This window comes from Diabrotica undecimpunctata, chromosome 7 (genome assembly GCF_040954645.1).
Source record: "Diabrotica undecimpunctata isolate CICGRU chromosome 7, icDiaUnde3, whole genome shotgun sequence".
Lineage (NCBI taxonomy): Eukaryota > Metazoa > Arthropoda > Insecta > Coleoptera > Chrysomelidae > Diabrotica > Diabrotica undecimpunctata.
The window spans coordinates 67,161,313-67,181,383 of NC_092809.1; the positions used below are offsets into that span (position 1 = coordinate 67,161,313).

Below are 20,071 nucleotides of genomic sequence, written 5' to 3' on the forward strand. Positions count from 1 at the left end.
ATATAATTTTGTTGGTTCTCCAATTAGATTATTTTCTTAATCATTAGTTACTGGTTTGTATTATCATTCTCTAGATTGTTCTGTAATTTAATATGTTATAAAAACTACATTTGTGGACCATCTTAAAGACTGAATGACTTCTTTCTTAAGGTCGTTTTTTATTTGTTTCAATTACAGTTACCAGTTTTCATTATAAAAAAGTAATAAACGTGTATGTATTTAGTCATTTAAAAAATACATTCCTTTGTTTGTTTAAAATTATTCCACCTCTCCCGAAGTATATTCATGCAGGTATTTTTTTAAGTAATAGAGAACTCTGTAAATGTTACTGCATAAATTTTAAATAGAATTCTTACTCCAGATATTCCTAATTTAATCAACATTTACTCTTGAAATTTCACGGAACGAGAAACCTCAAATATCCATTTGTAGGTCACGACTATCTGAATACAAAGCGCACGATTGAATTGCCCTAATTTTCCCTTTTTTCTCTCGGTAGTTTTCTTTTTCCCACTATTCCCGTTGTCGAAGTTGTCCCGTACATTTTCCCGCAAATGCAAACTAATTTCAATTTCCTCTAGTGAATGCGTATAAGCAGGATGAATAGAAGACTACCTAATGTAACGTTCTATCAGATTTGAATTCTCTGCGGATTCTGCTCCAACATTTCCACGTATCTCTAGGTTGAATCTCCGAAGATATGACATGTAAATTGCTTAGTTTTGAACCCGATTCACGAATCTGCAAATGGCGTTGTGCGTGGGCTCTCCCCAGATGCAGGTTCACGCGACGTTTTACTTGGGCTTTGTTATTTAAATTTCAAATTATTTCATAATTGTGTTTTCTTTTGATCCGATTTATTATTCTGTTTTACCCCACGGGAATACGAGCCGAATTATTGGCGAAAGATTGCGCTCTGCCCTAAGATGTGAAACTAAACAATGGGGCACTTTGAGAATATTTTTGAGCCTCCCTTTACTTCGAATACTATAAAGGAGCCGATGCAATCAAAGACGTACAGGGAGACTTACGAGGGAAATAACCTAATTTTCATCCATTTACCCTTTTTTTATTAATAAACCTTAATTGTATATGTCGAGCGCATTATAAATAAATATGTAAACAGTAAATTCTTCAGTATGTAACAATATACTCTCTTAAATAAAATATATCACTCACAGTGAAGTGAGCGCGATTCATCCGCCTGGCCTGTCTAAGCGATTAAGTACAATAATTTTTTTATCTACTTTGGACAAACTTTTAACATCATGGGGGTGGTGAAACTTTGCCAAATTAACGTACTCGACTATTAAATAGTGTTTACTAAAATTTCTCTTCTAATTAAAGGTAAAATAAATGACATCTCAGTAATTATAGAGCAATAAGCAATAAGCCTGATAATGAATATTCTGAAACTCATAACAAAATTAGTAATGAATAATAACCATGCGGTATTTTCTATTAAGCAAATATTCAGGAAATGAACACAATGTAGCAAAACAATTTCGTATGTCTCCTCTACTGACAAAAAGGCCTTTAACAGAGTACAACTATCCAAATATATAAGCTGTTATTTAATATTATCTTTTACAGAATAGACAAAAGCAACTAGATATTAGTATAATATTCAATGTAATATTAAACGAGCTGATAAAGCAAACGACATACAAAATAGAAAATAAAGAAATTACAACAGTTAAAGATAGCCAGATGCAGTTTTGATAGCTTAGAATAGAGACGTCGTCATCAGTTCGATATCAGACTTAAAAATGAAAATATCGCATTAAAAAAAATCGATTAGCCTGAAAAGAACCAGTAAGGTGTAAACGAAATCCTTAAATCAACTCATCAAATAATCACCATGTTTGTGAATAAGTGAAGAATCAAGTGAAATCGCAAGTAAAACAGCGAAATGGCTTAACGTATAACAAAATGAAGAAAAAATTATAAACAACAATAGAAACAATAATGAAGAAAGTAGAAGGAAAACGCGAATTTAAGAACCTTTAATTCGTGTTGTCATGACGAAAATCGCATAAATAAAACTTAAAATTAGTAAAACAAAAATATACAAAGAAATTAATTTGAAATCCCAAGACAACTAAGAGAAAAGACTGATTGGCAGAACAGGGCGTATCGACATCAAAAACACTTACAGAAAAATAAAATAGACACATAAATAGAATTTATTAAGCTATCGTCTTTGCGCTGGACGTTTGTTCGTAGATTTTAGCACATATTTTAATAAATTATAAGCTTAATGGAGTGCTGAAACCAAATTTAATCTGTTGGTAATACACATCAGTCATACGATCGACAGTAACATATGGTTTAGCTCTCTCCCACCCTACAAAGACATATTTCAAATATGACAGGAGCCTTGAATACTACAGGATTGGCATCTTCAGAAGATATCACAGGTCGCTACTCGCTGGAGTTATATATTTCGGCGGTAGCCTTTATGACCATAATAAGACTTAAAGGAAAATACTTGAAGGTCGAACAATTATATATTAAATAGTCACACAAACACTACTAGGACTATACTTTCGGAACCTCTCTTTCAGACGAACTCAGATATGATCACAGCAGAAGTAATCTTTACTGAAAAGATTAACACAATTATACTATCTAAAGAATAAAAATTCCCAAACATTAATGGAGACTTAATATGGTTTATTGGTGAATCTAAAAGTGACTGTAGTACTGGATCAGAAAATCTGTATTCCAGGATAATTTTTTTGTTTTGGTGGCCTGCATTGATGAAATTTTGAATGGAGTCCTCAATCAAAGGGAATCAATATTTATACAAATAGCTAACATTTTGAGCGTAAAGGATCTACTTATCAAATCAAAACTAGTCAGGAACTCCAATTAAAAACCTGTGAAAAGACAACAAAACATCTTTAATAAGAGTTTTGAGTCATGAATTGGTGCATGGGGATGAACGAGCATGTTTGTTGGCAAAAGAATGCTCGAGAGAAATCTTTGTAAATCCAAAACCATAATGTGGCATCACCAACGATACTGCAAAAACGAGGTTCAGAAGTAGCTTATAAAGAATCATCAAAACAAATTTAGACCCACTCATCGGTATGTCTAGACTAAGAAGATAATCAAGAATAATAATAAAAAACACTTGGACAATTTGATGAACCCCAATAAACGAGAACTTTAAACAGTCTGCGAAATGGTGACTGAACATTGTCGTTTATGACATTATCATACCTGTACAAAATAGACAAGGTGAATGAACCACGGTGTAGAAAATGAGAAATGGAAGAAGAGACCATACGTATCCTATGCCATTTCAATGTTCTTACTGATGTAAGGCAGCAATTCACTGGCCAACTGAGGATTTAACCGAAGGTCTTATGACCAAGTGCCAGAGATAAACGTGCTATCTGAATTAAAAAAAAAAAGAAGAACAAACACGTAATCGTTTCAAAACGTGGTATTGTATCATACTGTAATAATGCTTTTTTATATTAATGTATTATTTCTCTATATGTCTTTTAATACTTTCGTCCTTTTCCACCATACTGTATTTCAATGAATTATTGTAGCATTTATCGGTTACTGTTTTCTTTTAATATTAAGGAAATCTCAAGCAAATAGGTCAAGAGGAAATCCCCGTAAAAGGTGAATAGAAGATGTAGACAAAGATCTTAAAACCATAAACATCAAGTAGTGGCAAAGGAAAGTATCCGACTGGGCAGAATGGAAAAACGCTGTTAATCCACGAAGGGTTTTAGTGTAGAAGAAGAAGAAAATTTTATATTTTAATGTTATTTTTTATTATGAGTTTAAAAGTATTAAATGATAGTTAACATGAGCTTGAGCCAACAATTCTAGATTGGCGTTGGTCTAAGAAATAATGTTCTTGATGCTTAATTTGATTGATTTCTTTGATTTTTGTAATATTAATATGTAAATATTCATTTTAATGATCCCTTTTTTGTTTCAGTATGAACCACTTCAAGGTATCAATGGAGGAAATGGGCTCCAGCACGTAGTTCTCTATGAATGCCAGGACAACAGCAACATTGAAAAACTAGCAGATACACCAGGACGCCAATGCTATGACAGCCATTCCCAACCATTCTCATGTAACACAGTTGTCGCCAGCTGGGCAAGGGGTTCTGAAGGTTTTAGTTTTCCACCTGAGGCCGGTTATCCTCTAGATTCCCAAAATTCAAGATTTTATCTACTGGAAACGCACTATCAAACACCTCTAGATGGAAGTATGGGGGCTTTGGATGGGTCTGGTTTAAGATTGTACTATACACCAGAGCTCAGAAGACACGACGCTGGAGTTATCTCCATAGGAATGGACCCCAACTGGAGACATATTATTCCACCCGGTCAACAGAAAGTTGTATCATCTGGACACTGCGTTTCTGCTTGTACTCAGCAAGCGTTTCCTCATGGCGGTATTAATATGTTCGCGGTTGTGATGAAGACCCATAAAATCGGCAAACAAGTAGCGTTGAAGCATATTCGCGGGGGTGTTGAACAGCATCCCATCGCTAGTGATGACAATTTGGACTCCGATTACCAAGAATACCGAAAATTAGGTGTGCCAGTGCGTATCTTACCTGGAGATCATTTGATTACTCAGTGTACCTATAATAGTTCCGGGAGGACTGCTATCACGCTCGGTGGTTTGAATAGTCGCGAAGAAACGTGCTTAGTGATGGGGTTGTATTATCCCCGACAAAAGTTCCTTGCAGCTTGTCATAGTTTACCTAGCTTACCTACAGTTCTTCATTCGTTGGGGATCCAAGAACTTAGTCCGTAAGTATTCATATTGCAAAATATATAAACTTTTAATAAACATTAGAAACATTTAATTTTTTTTCATAAACTATTTCACGTAAACTCGAATATTCTGGTTTTATAATCGGTTATTAATCAAGAAGAGCTTTCTTCTATTTAATCTGAGAATTTAAACAAAGCAAAATATGAGAATACTAAATCTCTTTGTTTTCCGTTCTTTCTACCAACCTTAATCGATTAGAATATTTTGATTCCTCTATTATCTCTGTATGTATACTGCTTGCTTTTCCACGTGTTTTTTGCTGTCTTGTTTCAATTGTTTTTTGTTTCATTTATTTTGTTAAGGTTTCTTTCCACGATGGAGAAAAATATGAAACTTATAAAAGACAAAGTAATAAGAGACTTACTTAATTAAATATCTGGGATATCAGGTCATGTCTAGAATATGCTAAAACAACTAAACCCAAATAAAAAGATTCAAGTGCAGAATTTAAGCATCTGGCAGAACTTTCTGAGAAGAAAACCAATTTTATGTAAATCTTTTTTCCTAATATTAGGTGAAAGGAGGATGAATTGGTCTTTGGTATCACATGAAGCTGAGATTGGACTATAAAGGCTGATACGATCAATCCGCTTGAGGCCTTTAGGATTTGACTACAAAGAAAATGCTGAGAATATCTGTAAAAACTATGCAGATGAACAAAGCAGTTTTAAATGTAGAAAATATTTGTATTTAAAACTGTTTTAATGTATAACGAATGGTAAAATCGAGGATCTCAGAGAATTAAAAAGACAATAAGTGTCATGGCTAAAAAATGTTTGCGTTTGAACTTTTTTCCTACATCCTCATATAGGGTTGACTTGTCTAATTATAGTTTTTGTCCTGGATTATACCATTCACAAATATTTCTTATCTGACTTTCTCATACCAACTTGGCACTCGCGATTTATCCTATCGGATAAATATAATTTCGTCTGATGAAATTTTTTTTTTGTTTAGTTACTTTACTTCTACATCTAATTATTTTTGTTTGTAGAAGAACCATTCGTTTTTCTGCTTTTTTGGTCTGAATTCCTTAACATTCAGTATCGTATATCAAACTAATCACAGGTATATAGAATTTGCACTTCAGTGTCATTGATATTTTTCTGCCACACCAGACACAATCACCATCTATTCATCCTGGTCGTACTATGCCACTGCGTACATCCCCATTACTCTGTAATATTTTGATTTTTATATATATATATATATATATATATATATATATATATATATATATATATATCTCCCTCTCTCTTTTTTTCTGTCCAGTGGCTCTACAACCCAAATCGGGCCTTGGTCTTCTCCAAACTATGCCTCTAACCTAGCGGGTCCTGCGCCGATTTTCTCCAGGTTCTCACAAATTTGTGCGTCCACTAACACTTCATCCTCTCACCTTTTCCCTGGCCTTTCTTCTGGTCTTGCGCCCTGCATGTTCCTATCTAAGGCTATCTTTGTCAGTCTTTTGGTCTCCATTATCACTACATGACTAGCCTATCGAAGTTTCTGAAGTTTAACGAATTCTGAGATCGGTGCCTCTTTAAACAGTTGGTATAGTTCATAGTTGTACCTGGATCTCTATACTCCGTTTTCGTTCATAAGTCCAAATATCTTCCTTAGGACTTTTCTTCCGAAAACTTCCAGCTTTCGTTTTGTGTCTTCTGTCATCACCCATATCTCGCATCCATAACCTACTATTGGTCTGATAATTGTTTTGTGGACCCTGATTTTTAATTTTCAGTGTGTGTTTTTGGAACGGAACACATAAAAGAGTCAAAAGTAAGTTTTGTTTTCCTTCACTATTAGTCTTTGAACTTCTGGTTCTTTTTTCCATCTGTGTTTAATGCAACTTCCAGATACGCAACTTTTCTACCGTTTCAATATCGTCCTCTAATTCAACTGTGCGTGTGTTTCCTCTAACTCCGGTCCGGTCTCTTTTGCCCCTGTTTTTAATTGTGTTTCTGCCACCTCTTCTGTTCTGTGAGACATAATTCTAATGTCTTTGGCATAGGCGGCAATCTGTATTGATTTATTTGTTAGGAAATTACCTCTTCCTATATTCAGTTGTCTTATCAAATATTCGAGAATCAGGTTGAATAGTGTCGGTGCCAGCCGTCCTTGCTTTAATCTTTTGACTATTGAATAATTTTGTACTCTGATGCTGTTGACGGTTCCATTATTGCTTCTATGGAAATCTATGGATATCGCCTGTTAATTACTCTCTGCCATTATACTCGCCTCGTTATATAATACTTTTACTCTATGATTTGCACATTTTTTACGCAACATTTTCTTTGGTTTTGTACATAAGTACTAAGATACTGCTTCTTAATTCATCTGCAATTTGATCCAGTAACATAATTTTATAAACCAAACCTTTAAGCTAATATTTCCATCTTTTCTAATGCCGCTCTAAAGATACCATTTGTTATAACTGCTTTATCATTCGTTCCTTTTTTAGTGATAGACTAATTTCCTAGTTAGTTATTTTGGTCGCCATTACTCTTATTATTTTGCCGCCGGTATTGTTGGTTTTCTTTGATTTTTTTAAATTTCTTTATATTATTATTATTTTTTGTTTTATGTTTGGCTGGTTCTTGTATTTCTTACTTTTAACGTGTGCGTTTCAGTTTTGCTATATTTTTTTTACTTGTATTTCAAGTATTAGAAGCCAGTTCATGAAAGGTACTTACTTAGATGAATCGATATCGTTTAGACTGCAATTTTAGCTTCCCCATGTCAGTCATTCATCATTCTGCTTGCTTTATAAATCGTAGAAGGTACAGGTTTAAGTAAGAATTTAAATTTTGGTTTCAAAGAAGTAGAAATCTTCCAATTCTTACTTCTTGCTTTATTCTTAGATGTCGCCGTTTGCGTCTTAAAGAAGTTATTTCATTATTTGGTACTACTTACTACTTCCTTTAGCGGAAAATATTTAGTTTCATATTTAGGGCTTCTTGCTGAGTCGCACTGACGAGTACTGAAAGGACGAAATCCGTATAAGCGAATTGTAGAGGCGCTATACGTAAAATCAGATCTAAACTGTCTTTTCTTTAATAAAACAGTTTATGGGGTTTAAAGAAAGCTTTTTTCATTAAACAGTTGTCATAACTATTATCAGATTCGATAATCTTTGAATTCCGATTTCTAGTGAAACAATTAAAGCGAAAAGTCAATATTTGAGAATGTAAGGTCCACCTACACCATATAAAATATTGCTATATGAAATATTAAAATGAAGTTTACAGTGGGTCTAACTCCAGCTTAAGTATCCATAAAATAGAATTTTAAATAGTTTTTCAATTAAACTCCACTCGTCTGCAACGGCCGGCATAATCAAATGGGAACCAATTTGGGGCAATTTAAGTTACTATACAATTATCCGAATAAAACTACTTCGCAGCTCTGCACTGCAGTGAAAAAGATGGAAGTTATAAATGGAAGTAGTACGCGAGTTTATGACACGCTCAAAAACTTTTAACTTTTAAACGTAAAATAAAATGCTAACCGCAACTTTGGGAATTAGTGATGAAAATTGTTTGGTACTAGTTAGTGTTGTTACTGCGGCTACGGTGGAAAATGCCTACGGATGTGAGAACATTACAATAGAAATCAGCATGGAATATTCAAATGTACAGCATTCTATAAAACAGTGCAGTTTTTCAATATTTCTATCCATAAAAAGTTTGTTTTATAAGTATTAGTAATTGTGATTTATTTAGAAAATATCAACTTTTCTGTATCGTACTTATGTTATACTGTGTTTCTTTTAAAGTGCTTTTAACTATACAACTAGAAAGCTTTTTTACTTATTGGTTTTCATGTTCTTACATTTCGTTGTCTAAATAATACGTCATACGTAAACATTTTTGAGTTTATCTTTGTCTTTTCGTGTCTGATCATTTGCAAAAAATTAGGTTTATACTAGGTTTTCAATCTGTATTATAACAAATAAAATCGATATTCTTAGTTCCCTAGAAGATAAATAAAAAGGAATACAATCAAACAGGTCCTATACGTCGATTATCACTGTGCCGAGCTTTCGACATCCTCTCTGATGTCTTCTTTGGAGCTTTTGAGGTCTCAGTCTCCCGAGTCCTCAGACTACACTGATCACTAATCAGTAGTACATCGATGCGATTAACCTATATTTTATTGTTTGTTACTCTTGATTTGTTTATTGTAATTAATAAATTGCATATTCAAATTCGAAAGATTTTCTTATATCTGTTATCTTACAATACGATCGAAAAATAGCCTATGGTAGGCACGTAAAGTATATAAAAAGCAGTTAGACATATTTTTACTCTTTAATAAACAAGACAAATATTGTGCACATACTCGTATATAATATCTAAAGTATACATTTATCATAAATAAATTTGTTTAACCCCTACTCTTATTTGTATATTCTATTAACAATTTTTTTTTGTTCCAGCGGATCCAATCCTGTAAGAATAACAGCACCACCCGAGCTAGCAGGAATGACATTAGAAACGCGGTTAGTATCCTACGACTGGGACAACCAGTTCCAAAGCTTTCAAGATGCGACGATGAAGGGCTCCTTTAAACCCTTGTGCTGGACTTCTCAAGCTACTCTTCTACCGGTAAGTAATATTTATAAAACTGTTAAATTCTACAAATATTTGTTATGCACAATATATAATAGGGACTTAGAGATACACGTCTATGTTCGACAGAGCACAAATTCAACTAAATGAAATAGTGACATAGTGCTACAGATCGAGAATCACTCTAAACCCCACTGAAACTCAAGTAATCCTATTCAGATGGGAACCATAGTTTTCTCTTAGGAGAAAAGCTTGGATACAGACCGTCGGTGTTCTATTTGGGAGTGCACTTTAATGAGTCTCTTAATTGGGACACTGATAGACAGAGTAAGGAAGAGAGCTAATCTCTTGAGCGTGTTTTCTGGTAAAAGAGCTGTTACTAGCTCCAAAACCCTCTTACATACCTACAAAATATTAATAAGGCCTATCATCGAATACAAGGCGTGCGTCTATGCATCACCCAACAAACAACACTTTAAAAAATCTTGACTACTGAGAGAAAGATCCTGCGGAAATGTATGAGAAAACGCTGACTATTCTTCGGCACTAATCCATCCACTTTCATGCATACTATAAAAAACAAAATCCATTCTCTCAGTAAGAGAAAAGTACGCACTATAAATTGCCTTAATAACCGAGCTAAACTGGCGCTCAAAACTCCTTGCCATCGCCTATTGCACATACCAGGAATCTTACTTAAAAAGTTCCATTCCCTCGAGTCAAACTTTTACACTTGACTGTTAACGAACTTCCTGATATCACAACGTTCTAGAAGCAACCCCATAAAATATCGCAGATAAAATAAGCTGCAAGCCAAAAATGCTAATCCAAGAGATTTTTTCGTCGTGTATCTGGTGACAGCGGAGGTGCTCTCTCCTCGAGGCGTTCTCCCTTTTGCTCATGCTGCTTTACCCTCCAAAATTCCCGCAAAAAAAGGAAAAGGCACATCGGCTAAACAAGGTAATAACGTTCAACATTCGATATAAATATTTGAACTGGTTGATCAAAATTCAAACATCTCTTTCTTGTATCCTGACCCCCCAGAGGGAGTGTAGTAGCCATAGTAATGTCGTGTGTTATTCGTCTCCAAAGATCTCTGTCTCTGGACATTTCTTTTAACTCGTGCATAGGTCTTTTGCATATTCCTGAGATCGCTTTGATCGATCCATCTTGTGGGGATCCCCCTCGTAATTTTCGGCCTTCCACCTTTTCTTAGATAATAAGTCTTTCCATATTTTCATAATTCAAACATAAATAAACATTATAACATAATAAAGAAACTTAATTCTATAGAGATTATACATATAAGCATTATGACTGAAAAAATAAAATACGACAAGAAAAAAAAAGTAGAATAGAATAAAGAACGACGACAGTAGAAATTTAGCAAGGTTAACGAGATAAATCCTTAAGCTGATTATGAAGATTACGAAAAAACAATCGAATATCTTTAAAAAAGAAATAGCATAAAAGAATACATGGAAAAATTAAACTTATGAAAAAAAAAACTGAGCATTTTACTAAAAAATGTATATTTATACACCATAAAAAATGTGCATTTTCTCATCAAGTTCTTTTCTTTTCAGGACACCGATAAAGAATCCCACTATCCCAACATATCCAGACCATATGTAAAGAATGTGATCGATCAGTGCAACTACAGAAAATACAGCACGGAAGGTTGGCCAGGTGGTACACCATTGATCGAACTTGATGGTAATCACATAGAGGGAGCGGCACGAAGCAAAGTCTCGCGAAGCAGCAGTCCCGCAGTAGAAGAATCCCTTGGACTGAGCAGGTTCAACTCCGCACCTGCTCAATCTGTACATGGTGTCGTTATAGTACTATCAGTATTCCTCGTGTGGTTTAATCGCTGAAGAAACGTTGTTTTTAGGATTTTTAAATATTGATCTTCTCCTAAGACCTGAGAGACGTTTATTGTGAATTGTTTTGTTTAAGTCATGTTTTAACTAGTCCGATCGGCCAGAGGTTTATTAGACTGTGACCAGTGTGTTAGTTGGTTTTTAAAATAAGTATGATGGTGTAAAGGTAAAGCGTTTAACGACTACAGGCAGGTAAGGTATAGTTAAGTGGAAATCTGAAGAAATGTAGTACAAGTTGTTAACCTTTTAAATAGCACTTCATATACGAAAATGTTTGATAAACTAAATAATTTTTAATTATCTTTTCCAAATGAATGTGTCGTCAGTTGCCTTATGTTCATTTTGCGTTTTGTACTATAGAACTACAATATAAGTTTAATAAAATAAATACCTTTGGTATGATACTAGTCTTAAATGATCAATGTCAAAGTGAATAAACAAAACAGGAACGCTCGATGTATGATATTGGCTGAAGCAAAAGAAAACGATAATTGTTAAACGTAGAATTAAATAGCACTAAATATGGACTTGAAGTAATCTCGCTATACATCTAGTATCGAAGCCATGATATAAACACTCATTTTGCTGAAAGTTATGTTTTTAGTTTAGCCTGCATTATATTATACCTGCCATTTGCCACAATCTGTCAAATAATCTCTTTCGAAACTATCCCTTTCGAAACAAACCAAGTTAAAATATATTTGAAAAGAAACCTTGACTTTAAATAAAGAACAATTATTATACCGAGCAGAAAAGAATAAAATTAATATCAGGCTTTACGTCTTACTTTTTAGATTGATTAATATAAAACTAAATAAATTTATGTCATATTATAAGTAATTTTGTTGAAAACAAAACGGCTAACAGATACGCTGGTTGTAATAAACTTAATCAAAATATATAAGTCAAAATACAACCCATAAATTTCAGTAACATCCAAATCTAAACTCATAACATGAATAAATTTGAATAAAACAAGATACATAATAGCTGAAGAAAATTTAGTTTCTTTAGTGAGCCCTCTGGCAGAGAAATGAGGGTCCAGGTATAAAGCCATCAATAACCACCCACATATTATTATTCGAGCATGATAAAAAGCACAAGTGTGAGACTCGAACAATTCTCATCTAATAATATCTATCTAAAACTAGAAAACTAAGGTGTTCGAAAAAGTTCTAAATCTGAACATTTTTATTGTGATTTGTGTATCTTTCTTACAAGTTAAACTACACCTTATACAAGCTCTCCATAAATATTTGGGTGTTATCTACAAACCCAGTGTTTTGTTTTTATTTACGTTCCCAATCAATTCTTTTACCGTAAATAATAAAGACAACACACCATTAAGTAAAAAGTAACAAGAGGCGCAATGAAGGGGAAAAATGAAACAATGACTATAAATTTAAATCTAATCAACCATGTCCCATTTGAGTCTACTAATCACAAAAGTAGTCTGTCCTGAATGTGTAATGGCTACGGGGTTTTTGTTAATGGTCTTTTAAATCGCTTTTTATGACCTTCAGATAAAGAAAAAGCGTGACATTTTAACTGATAATGTTTTTTAATCTAAATCGATATTTTATGAATATAGATACATTATATGCATAGGATATAGAGACAAGTGTCTCTAAATATTACTATTTATATATTCGAACGAGATTCTTGCCCCACATTTTTATTTTTTGATAATTTATAATTAATTAATTTCAATAAAAAATTTCAATTTTTTGAAATTTCAATTTCAACAAATTGAACACAAACACCAATGATATTGACGAGTACTGGAATCGACTAAAAGATTGTCTACTGGAACCCTGTAAAGAAATACTAAAGACTTCCTCAAGGAGAAAAGAGGAATGGATGAATGACGAGATACTCAATATGATGGAACAACGGAGAAAATTTAAAAACAAGGATAACAATAAATACAGAGAGATAAACCACGAGATTAGAAAGACGATAAAGCAGGCAAAAGAAAAATACTTTGAAGAGCAATGCAAAGAGATCGAAGACCTTCAAAATAAATATGATCTGTTTAACCTACACAAGAAAGTCAAAGAACTGGCAGGACTAAGAAAACAAAATCCCACTTGTGCAATTCTGGATAGACACGGTACTGCTATAACACATACGGACGAGAAAATACAAAGATGGGCAGAATATATCGATGAATTGTTCGATGATGAAAGAGGAGATCTGGAGCACATAGAACTTACGTCAGAAGAAATAGGTCCATATATTACAAAAGAAGAAATATTGCACGCATTAAAAACAATGAAGAGCGGGAAAAGCCCTGGACCTGATATGCTTCCTATAGAAATCCTAAAAATTCTAGATGAGAAGCACATTGATGTTTTAGTGACACTCTTGAACCAAATTTATAGTTCAGGCGTATTACCCAAAGAGTGGTTAACATCTATTTTTATTTGTCTCCCTAAAAAGAAAAACGCAAGAGAATGCAGCGATTACCGCACCATTAGCTTAATGTCTCCGCTAAAGTTACTACTTATAGTCATCCATAACCGAATATATCACAAACTGGACATAGACGTTAATAATACACAATTTGGTTTTCGCAAAGGCCTAGGAACACGTGAAGCTCTTTTTTCACTTAATATACTAATACAAAGATGCCTGGACGTCAATCAAGATATATACGCATGTTTTATTGACTATAATAAAGCATTCGATAAAGTACGACATAAACATTTAATGAATGTCCTGAAATCAAAGAAGATTGACTACAACGACCTCAGGGTTATATCAAATTTATACTATAAACAGCGAGCAAAAGTACGTGTTAACGAACAGCTGTCAGAAGAAATTGAAATTAGATGTGGAGTAAGACAGGGATGCGTATTGTCGCCAATTCTTTTCAATGCCTACTCCGAAGAGGTCCTGAAAAAAGCTCTTGAGGGTGAAACAGCTGGAATAAAGGTAAATGGAGTTCCCATTAACAACATTAGATATGCGGACCACACTGTGATCTTAGCCGAAAACATTGAAGATCTTCAAAGACTGGTGACCAGAATAGCAGAGTATGGAAAAGAGTATGGTCTAACAATGAATGTCAAGAAGACGAAATTTATGAGAATATCGAAAACTCAAAGAAATAACGAGAATCTTCTAATAAACGAAACCAACGTCGAACAAGTGGACAAATATGCATACCTGGGAACAATGATTAACTCCACAAATGATTACAATCAGGAGATAAAAATAAGAATAGAAAAGGCTAGAGCAAATTTCAACAAAATGAGAAGAGTTCTATGTACCAGGGATTTAAAACTGGAACTAAGAGTTAGGTTGGCGAGGTGCTATGTTTTTTCGACTTTATTTTATGGAATGGAATCTTGGACCTTGAATGCGACATCAATGAAAAAACTGGAATCATTTGAGCTGTGGGTGTACAGAAGAATTCTGAAAATATCATGGACAGAACACGTCACAAACAAAGAGGTTCTGGGAAGGATGAACAAAGAAATGGAAATTTTAAATTCAATAAAAACAAGAAAATTAGAATATCTCGGACATATTACACGTGGAGAGAAATACACCTTGCTCCAACTGATTATGCAGGGAAAGATCCAAGGAAAGAGAAGCATAGGGAGGCGTAGAATGTCATGGCTGCGCAACCTGAGAGAGTGGTACGGATTTACATCAAATGAACAGAGCAGCCGTCTCAAAAGTCCGAATAGCTATGATGATTGCCGACCTCCGTCGCGGAGATGGCACTTGAAGAAGAATAAAAAATTTAAAGATGTCTTTAGCTGTGATAATAGTTACAGTCGCCACCAAATTATTGTAGAAGTTATTATCTCTATGATATCATTAGGAAGTACAGTACATTCAACCAACTTATACCTCTAAACGATTAATGAAATTCGCAGAAAACCTTTCTTTGTAGTAAATGGCACGGTAAACTGCACTGAAGTTCTCCACAATCTTTTTAATTACTTACTTTGTTTAGAATATTTTTGCCTGTATTATCAGTTAGAAGTAATTTTTATAAAATAAGGAGCAAAAAAATGGAATTTTAAATATTATTGTTTATTTGGCTAATAATGAATGAATGAATAAATATAATGGTTAACTTGCTATACAATTATTTTGTAAATAACATTATAATAGTGTACTTACTGGCTATTTAAATGTATAAATCATCATCATCGTCACTAAATTCACTACAGCTATCATTATGTAAATCTATTATCACTGGATTAATTTCACTAATTTTATTTTTTCGGATCCACCACTCTTCTATTAATTTTTTACATTTATTTACAGTTTTGGTCCATATTTCTGGAGTTGTAGTTTTAAGAGCTTCTTGCCACATTTCCCTAACTGCATCGTCACTGTTTTCACTGCATCCAACGTGGATCGTTGGATGCAGTCGTATCATAATACGTTTTACATATACCCCAGACGTGTCGTGTTCGATGGGATTAAACTGGCAGTAATACGCCGGTAACCGTAGTACTTAATGTCCATAACTTAATACAATTTGGTCAACTAAATAAACTGTTGGTTTTTCATTACGTTTCGGTATTTCCAGTAACTCTGATTTAAAGGCGTGTTCCGGAAAATTGATATTATTTTTAACTAACGAACTTTTTATGATCGGTACGTTCCACGACTGTTTTCGTTGTTTCTCCAAAATCTCCGAATGGTAAGATACATTATCTAAAACTATAACTGCTGGTTCACTCACACTAGGTAACAGTTTCTCCTCAATCCATTTAACAAGCATCATCATTCATGTTTTTATGGTAATCAGCAGATTTTGATTTTGAAGAAAAAATCAAATCCGCGTTTTTTATAAAGACTTCTTTCCCTCCTGCATGAAGAATATTGTGTCTTTTGCCTTCGCTATCTGTGTGTTTTATTGATTTAATGCTGTCGTCTTGCCAAATTTTTTTATTTCCACCATTTGCAATATCCATATCTCTTCTAAGTATACGAATGTTGCATTTCCAAATTTAAGTCTAGTATATTCCGTCAAAAATTTAATTCTTTTTTGTGAACCACACTACTCCTTTCGCATAAAAATAACCTATTATTTTCTTATTTGAATTTAAATTTTAAATCTCTCAACACTTTCCAAAGGCTAGTCCTTTTAATTTCAGAAACTTGTCTTTCTCTTATTTTGGCCAGTAAAGTATCTAAACTGGCCTATTAAAAAAATTTTAAATTTTTCTCCATCAGGTAAGTCAATGCTCCTAGAATGTTTACGAGTTGTTTTCTTGTCTTTATGATACTCAATCACAGTAAGATCTTTTTGAGAATCTCTGACAGTCTTCATTACAGTTTTTAGCTTACTTTCACTTATCCCGAGTGCGCCACAAACGCACAAAATTCTGAGATAATTCGCAAGTCTTGTTCGTCAGTTCCAGTTGTTCTCAGAATTTCGATCATCTTTTGATGATTAACGCAGTCAATTGCTTTTAGATAATCAATTAAACATGCATATACCTCTACATTCATGTCTCTGCATCGTTGTGTTAATAAATTTAAGGCAAAAAGAGCTTCTCGTGTTCCCAATCCATTTCGAAATCCGAATTAAGTGTCACTCATCTGATACTCACACTTGTTGTAAATTCCCGAGATGAATGATCCTGAGAAAAGTTTTAAGGACATGAGACAGCATGCTTAATATTCGATAGTCATCGCAGCAGGGTATTGCGATTCGACGCGGAGGTGTTAAATCTCAGGTTTGTTGAGATTAGTAGTCGGAGAACAAAGTTTTTTTAAGCCCTTCTTTCTATTCGGATTGCCGAATATAGGCCTCTCCTTATTCTCGCAATTCATTTCTGTTGTTTGTAAGACGTTTCCACATTGGTCTTCTAATATCGTCTTTCTTAGTTCTTTTAATATCGTCGCTCCAGCTCATTTGCGGTCTTCCTCGTGGTCTTTTAGCTTCATGTGGCCGCCAATTCCCGATTTCTTTATTTCATCGGTCATCCTTTTCGTTATGTCCAGCCCATTTCCATTTCAGTTTAGCTGCTTGTTCGACAGCATTTTTACTTTTGTTCTATTACGAATGTCTTCATTGGTTTTATGGTCTTTGAGTGAGATACCCAGCATCTGTCGTTCCATGGCTATCAGAGTTTTTCTGATCTTCTGCATGTTTATTTTAGTGAATGTCCAGGCTTGAGCTCCATATGTAAGTACAGGTAGGATACAGGAATTAAACACTTTGGTTCGCAGTATTTATTTTTAAGTACGTATGAGATTCTTCCGAATGCTGCCCATTCCATTTTTACACGTCTGCTTATTTCGGTAGTCTGATTTTCTTTGCTTACCTTGACATTTTGACCTAGATATGTATATTCATCTACGTGTTCTATCTCTCTCCCTTGGATGTTTATCATAGGTTTGTCATCTTTGTTTGACATTAGTTTAGTTTTGCTGAAATTAATTTTCAGTTTTTTAGGGATTCTGTGTGTAGCTCCTCAATCATCGTATTCAGTGTATTCCACGTGCCGGTTATGTACTACCACGATGTACTACATCATTTGCCATTTGCGTATTTAAGATGGTTTAAGTATCTTCCGTTAATAGGGATTTCCTTAGTTTTCCAGTCTGTTGACTTATCTGATATAAGATATCTTCTAGGGCAGCTATAAATAATTTTGGAGATATTGTGTCTCCTTGTCTTACGCCTCGGTTGATTTTTACTGGTCTTGTTTCGATTCCATTACCCAACGTCACTATTATTTCAGCTTTTTCGTAAATATTATGTATTAATGTTCTGTACCTGAAGTCGATCCGGTTGTTGACTAATACTTCTTCTATTGCCCACAGTTCTACGCCATCAAAAGCTTTTTCATAATCTATAAAAGCTAGATATAATGGGAAATTATATTCGTTAGTATTTTCTATTAGGATTTTCAAAGTATATAGATGGTCACAGGTGTTGTACCCTTTTCTAAATTCGGCTTGTTCTACTGGTTGATATCCGTCAAATTTGAATATCCCTCAGAACAAAGTATTACGAATTATGTATTTATTACATAAATGTCAGTAATCACCAAAAAATATTTAGTCTATACTTAGTAGGACACAAAACTAGTCCTACTTTAAACAAAATTAAAACTAGAGATAACTAACAATCTTTTTATTGGTAAAATGAACTCCAAATATCAGTAAAAACTTATGAGGCATCCATGAAGTTAGCAAACTGTAATTTAACTGATTTGTTCTTCTTTGTTTAATAATTGAACTATATATTAGATTACTTTCCCTTCGCAAAAGGGATGTAAAAGCATACAACATACATGCAAGAAAGAAGATATCAGTAAATATCTGGACTATTCATAGTCGATGTGGAGTTGTTAAGGAAGATCTGGTATATGATATGGTATATGAAGATAAAGCAGGAAATTTTACTAAAATAAACAAGTAAGAATGGAGGCGATGAAGATGTAAGCGAAAAGAGGTTGGTGTGGATAAGGACGCAGGAAATCTCTTTGGCAGATGAGAATGGCTACATACTGTAACGAATATTGAGGTTTGTCTAGGGGGGCCAGGACGCCCCGAATCGGGCTATAAAGCCATGGGATGGATGAAGAGAAGTAAAAAACGAAAATCAAATATTCCAAGGAATAAAGTATTAATTACTGCATTAAGTCAAGAAGATGTATTAATAAATTAAAGTCACTAAAACGGAATGCAAACATGTGTGGAGTTATTCGGAAAGTAAACGTATTTGTCTAATTTGCTCAAATTTGTAATTGTAATGATATAAGAAATTTGACAATAAAGGTGCAGTAGTGGGCAAGAGAGAGCCTCAGCAAAAGAGTTAAATTATAATAAGATTGTGTTCAACATCTCTTGAGAAATTAAGGACTGTTTGTTGTACCGTACGTTCGCCGTTGAGTGTGAATCAACTTTAAGTTGGTCCTTTTTGTAAATCAAAATATTATCAAAATGCACAATGAACTAAAGAGGTTAAAGGCTTTGACTAGTGATTTTTGCCTATAAATATTTGTAAATTTAATACCAATTATGGATGACTCCTTTTCGAAACATTGTCATTTTTAAGTAATGAAGTAGTTACAAAATATATATACTGTTGTAGGTTCAATTATTAACGTTATGTATGTGTAAAATTTTAAATATTGCTTAAGACAATCAAAAAATACTGGACTCTTTTCTCGTATGAAGAAAATGTAAGATTCATTTACGGTTTAATTTAAAAAATTATTGCTGTTGATTTTTAAAATTACTATTTTTATGTTTAATCCTAATATTTAAATTAAGTTAACCTGCTTTGCTACTAACCCAAATAAAGAAGATGAATTTTGTGTTTTCTACGTAAGTACTTAAGAGAGAAGCCATGATATGATTAAAGTCTTGATTATTTTATATAAGGATATTAAAATTGGTATATATTATTTCTAGGTACTACATTTCTTCAGTCACAAGTTGTTAGTAGAGTAAACTATATATTATAAATATTAAGTAACGATTAAACGCTTTACCAAGTTTCAAAAATCGTTGCGGCAAGTTTGCCGGATTGGACATGAATATACGCCGCGAATGGTCTGTGATGCAAGTAGATATAAGCACTTTTTCAAATTTCGGTTTCTTCAACTGCTACTACACGTAGTTGCGCTACTGTTGTTAGTTCGCGTCTTGAGTTCCCTAATCTGATTGTTATACTGACACAATGAGTTAAAAAATAGCTATCAAATTTAAACAAGAATGTTCGTTGTAGCTTGTAGTTATTGTTTTGTAAATATATTGTACTGTACCTTTAGATGTAATACAATTTTCTATAATACAAAAAAAAA

General features: G+C 33.7%; 1 protein-coding gene across 1 annotated transcript in view; it reads left to right on the forward strand.

The window, feature by feature from the left end:
* olf413 (DBH like monooxygenase olf413) overlaps positions 1–13,267 on the forward strand; it is a 412,976-nt gene extending 399,709 nt beyond the window's left edge. Inside the window, exons 5-7 of the mRNA XM_072537489.1 lie at positions 3,968–4,797; positions 9,261–9,429; positions 10,980–13,267. Coding sequence (XP_072393590.1) covers positions 3,968–4,797; positions 9,261–9,429; positions 10,980–11,270 — 1,290 coding nt within the window. The 3' untranslated portion in view covers positions 11,271–13,267. The remainder of the gene's footprint in view (positions 1–3,967; positions 4,798–9,260; positions 9,430–10,979) is intronic.
* Positions 13,268–20,071: the final 6,804 nt, after the last annotated feature.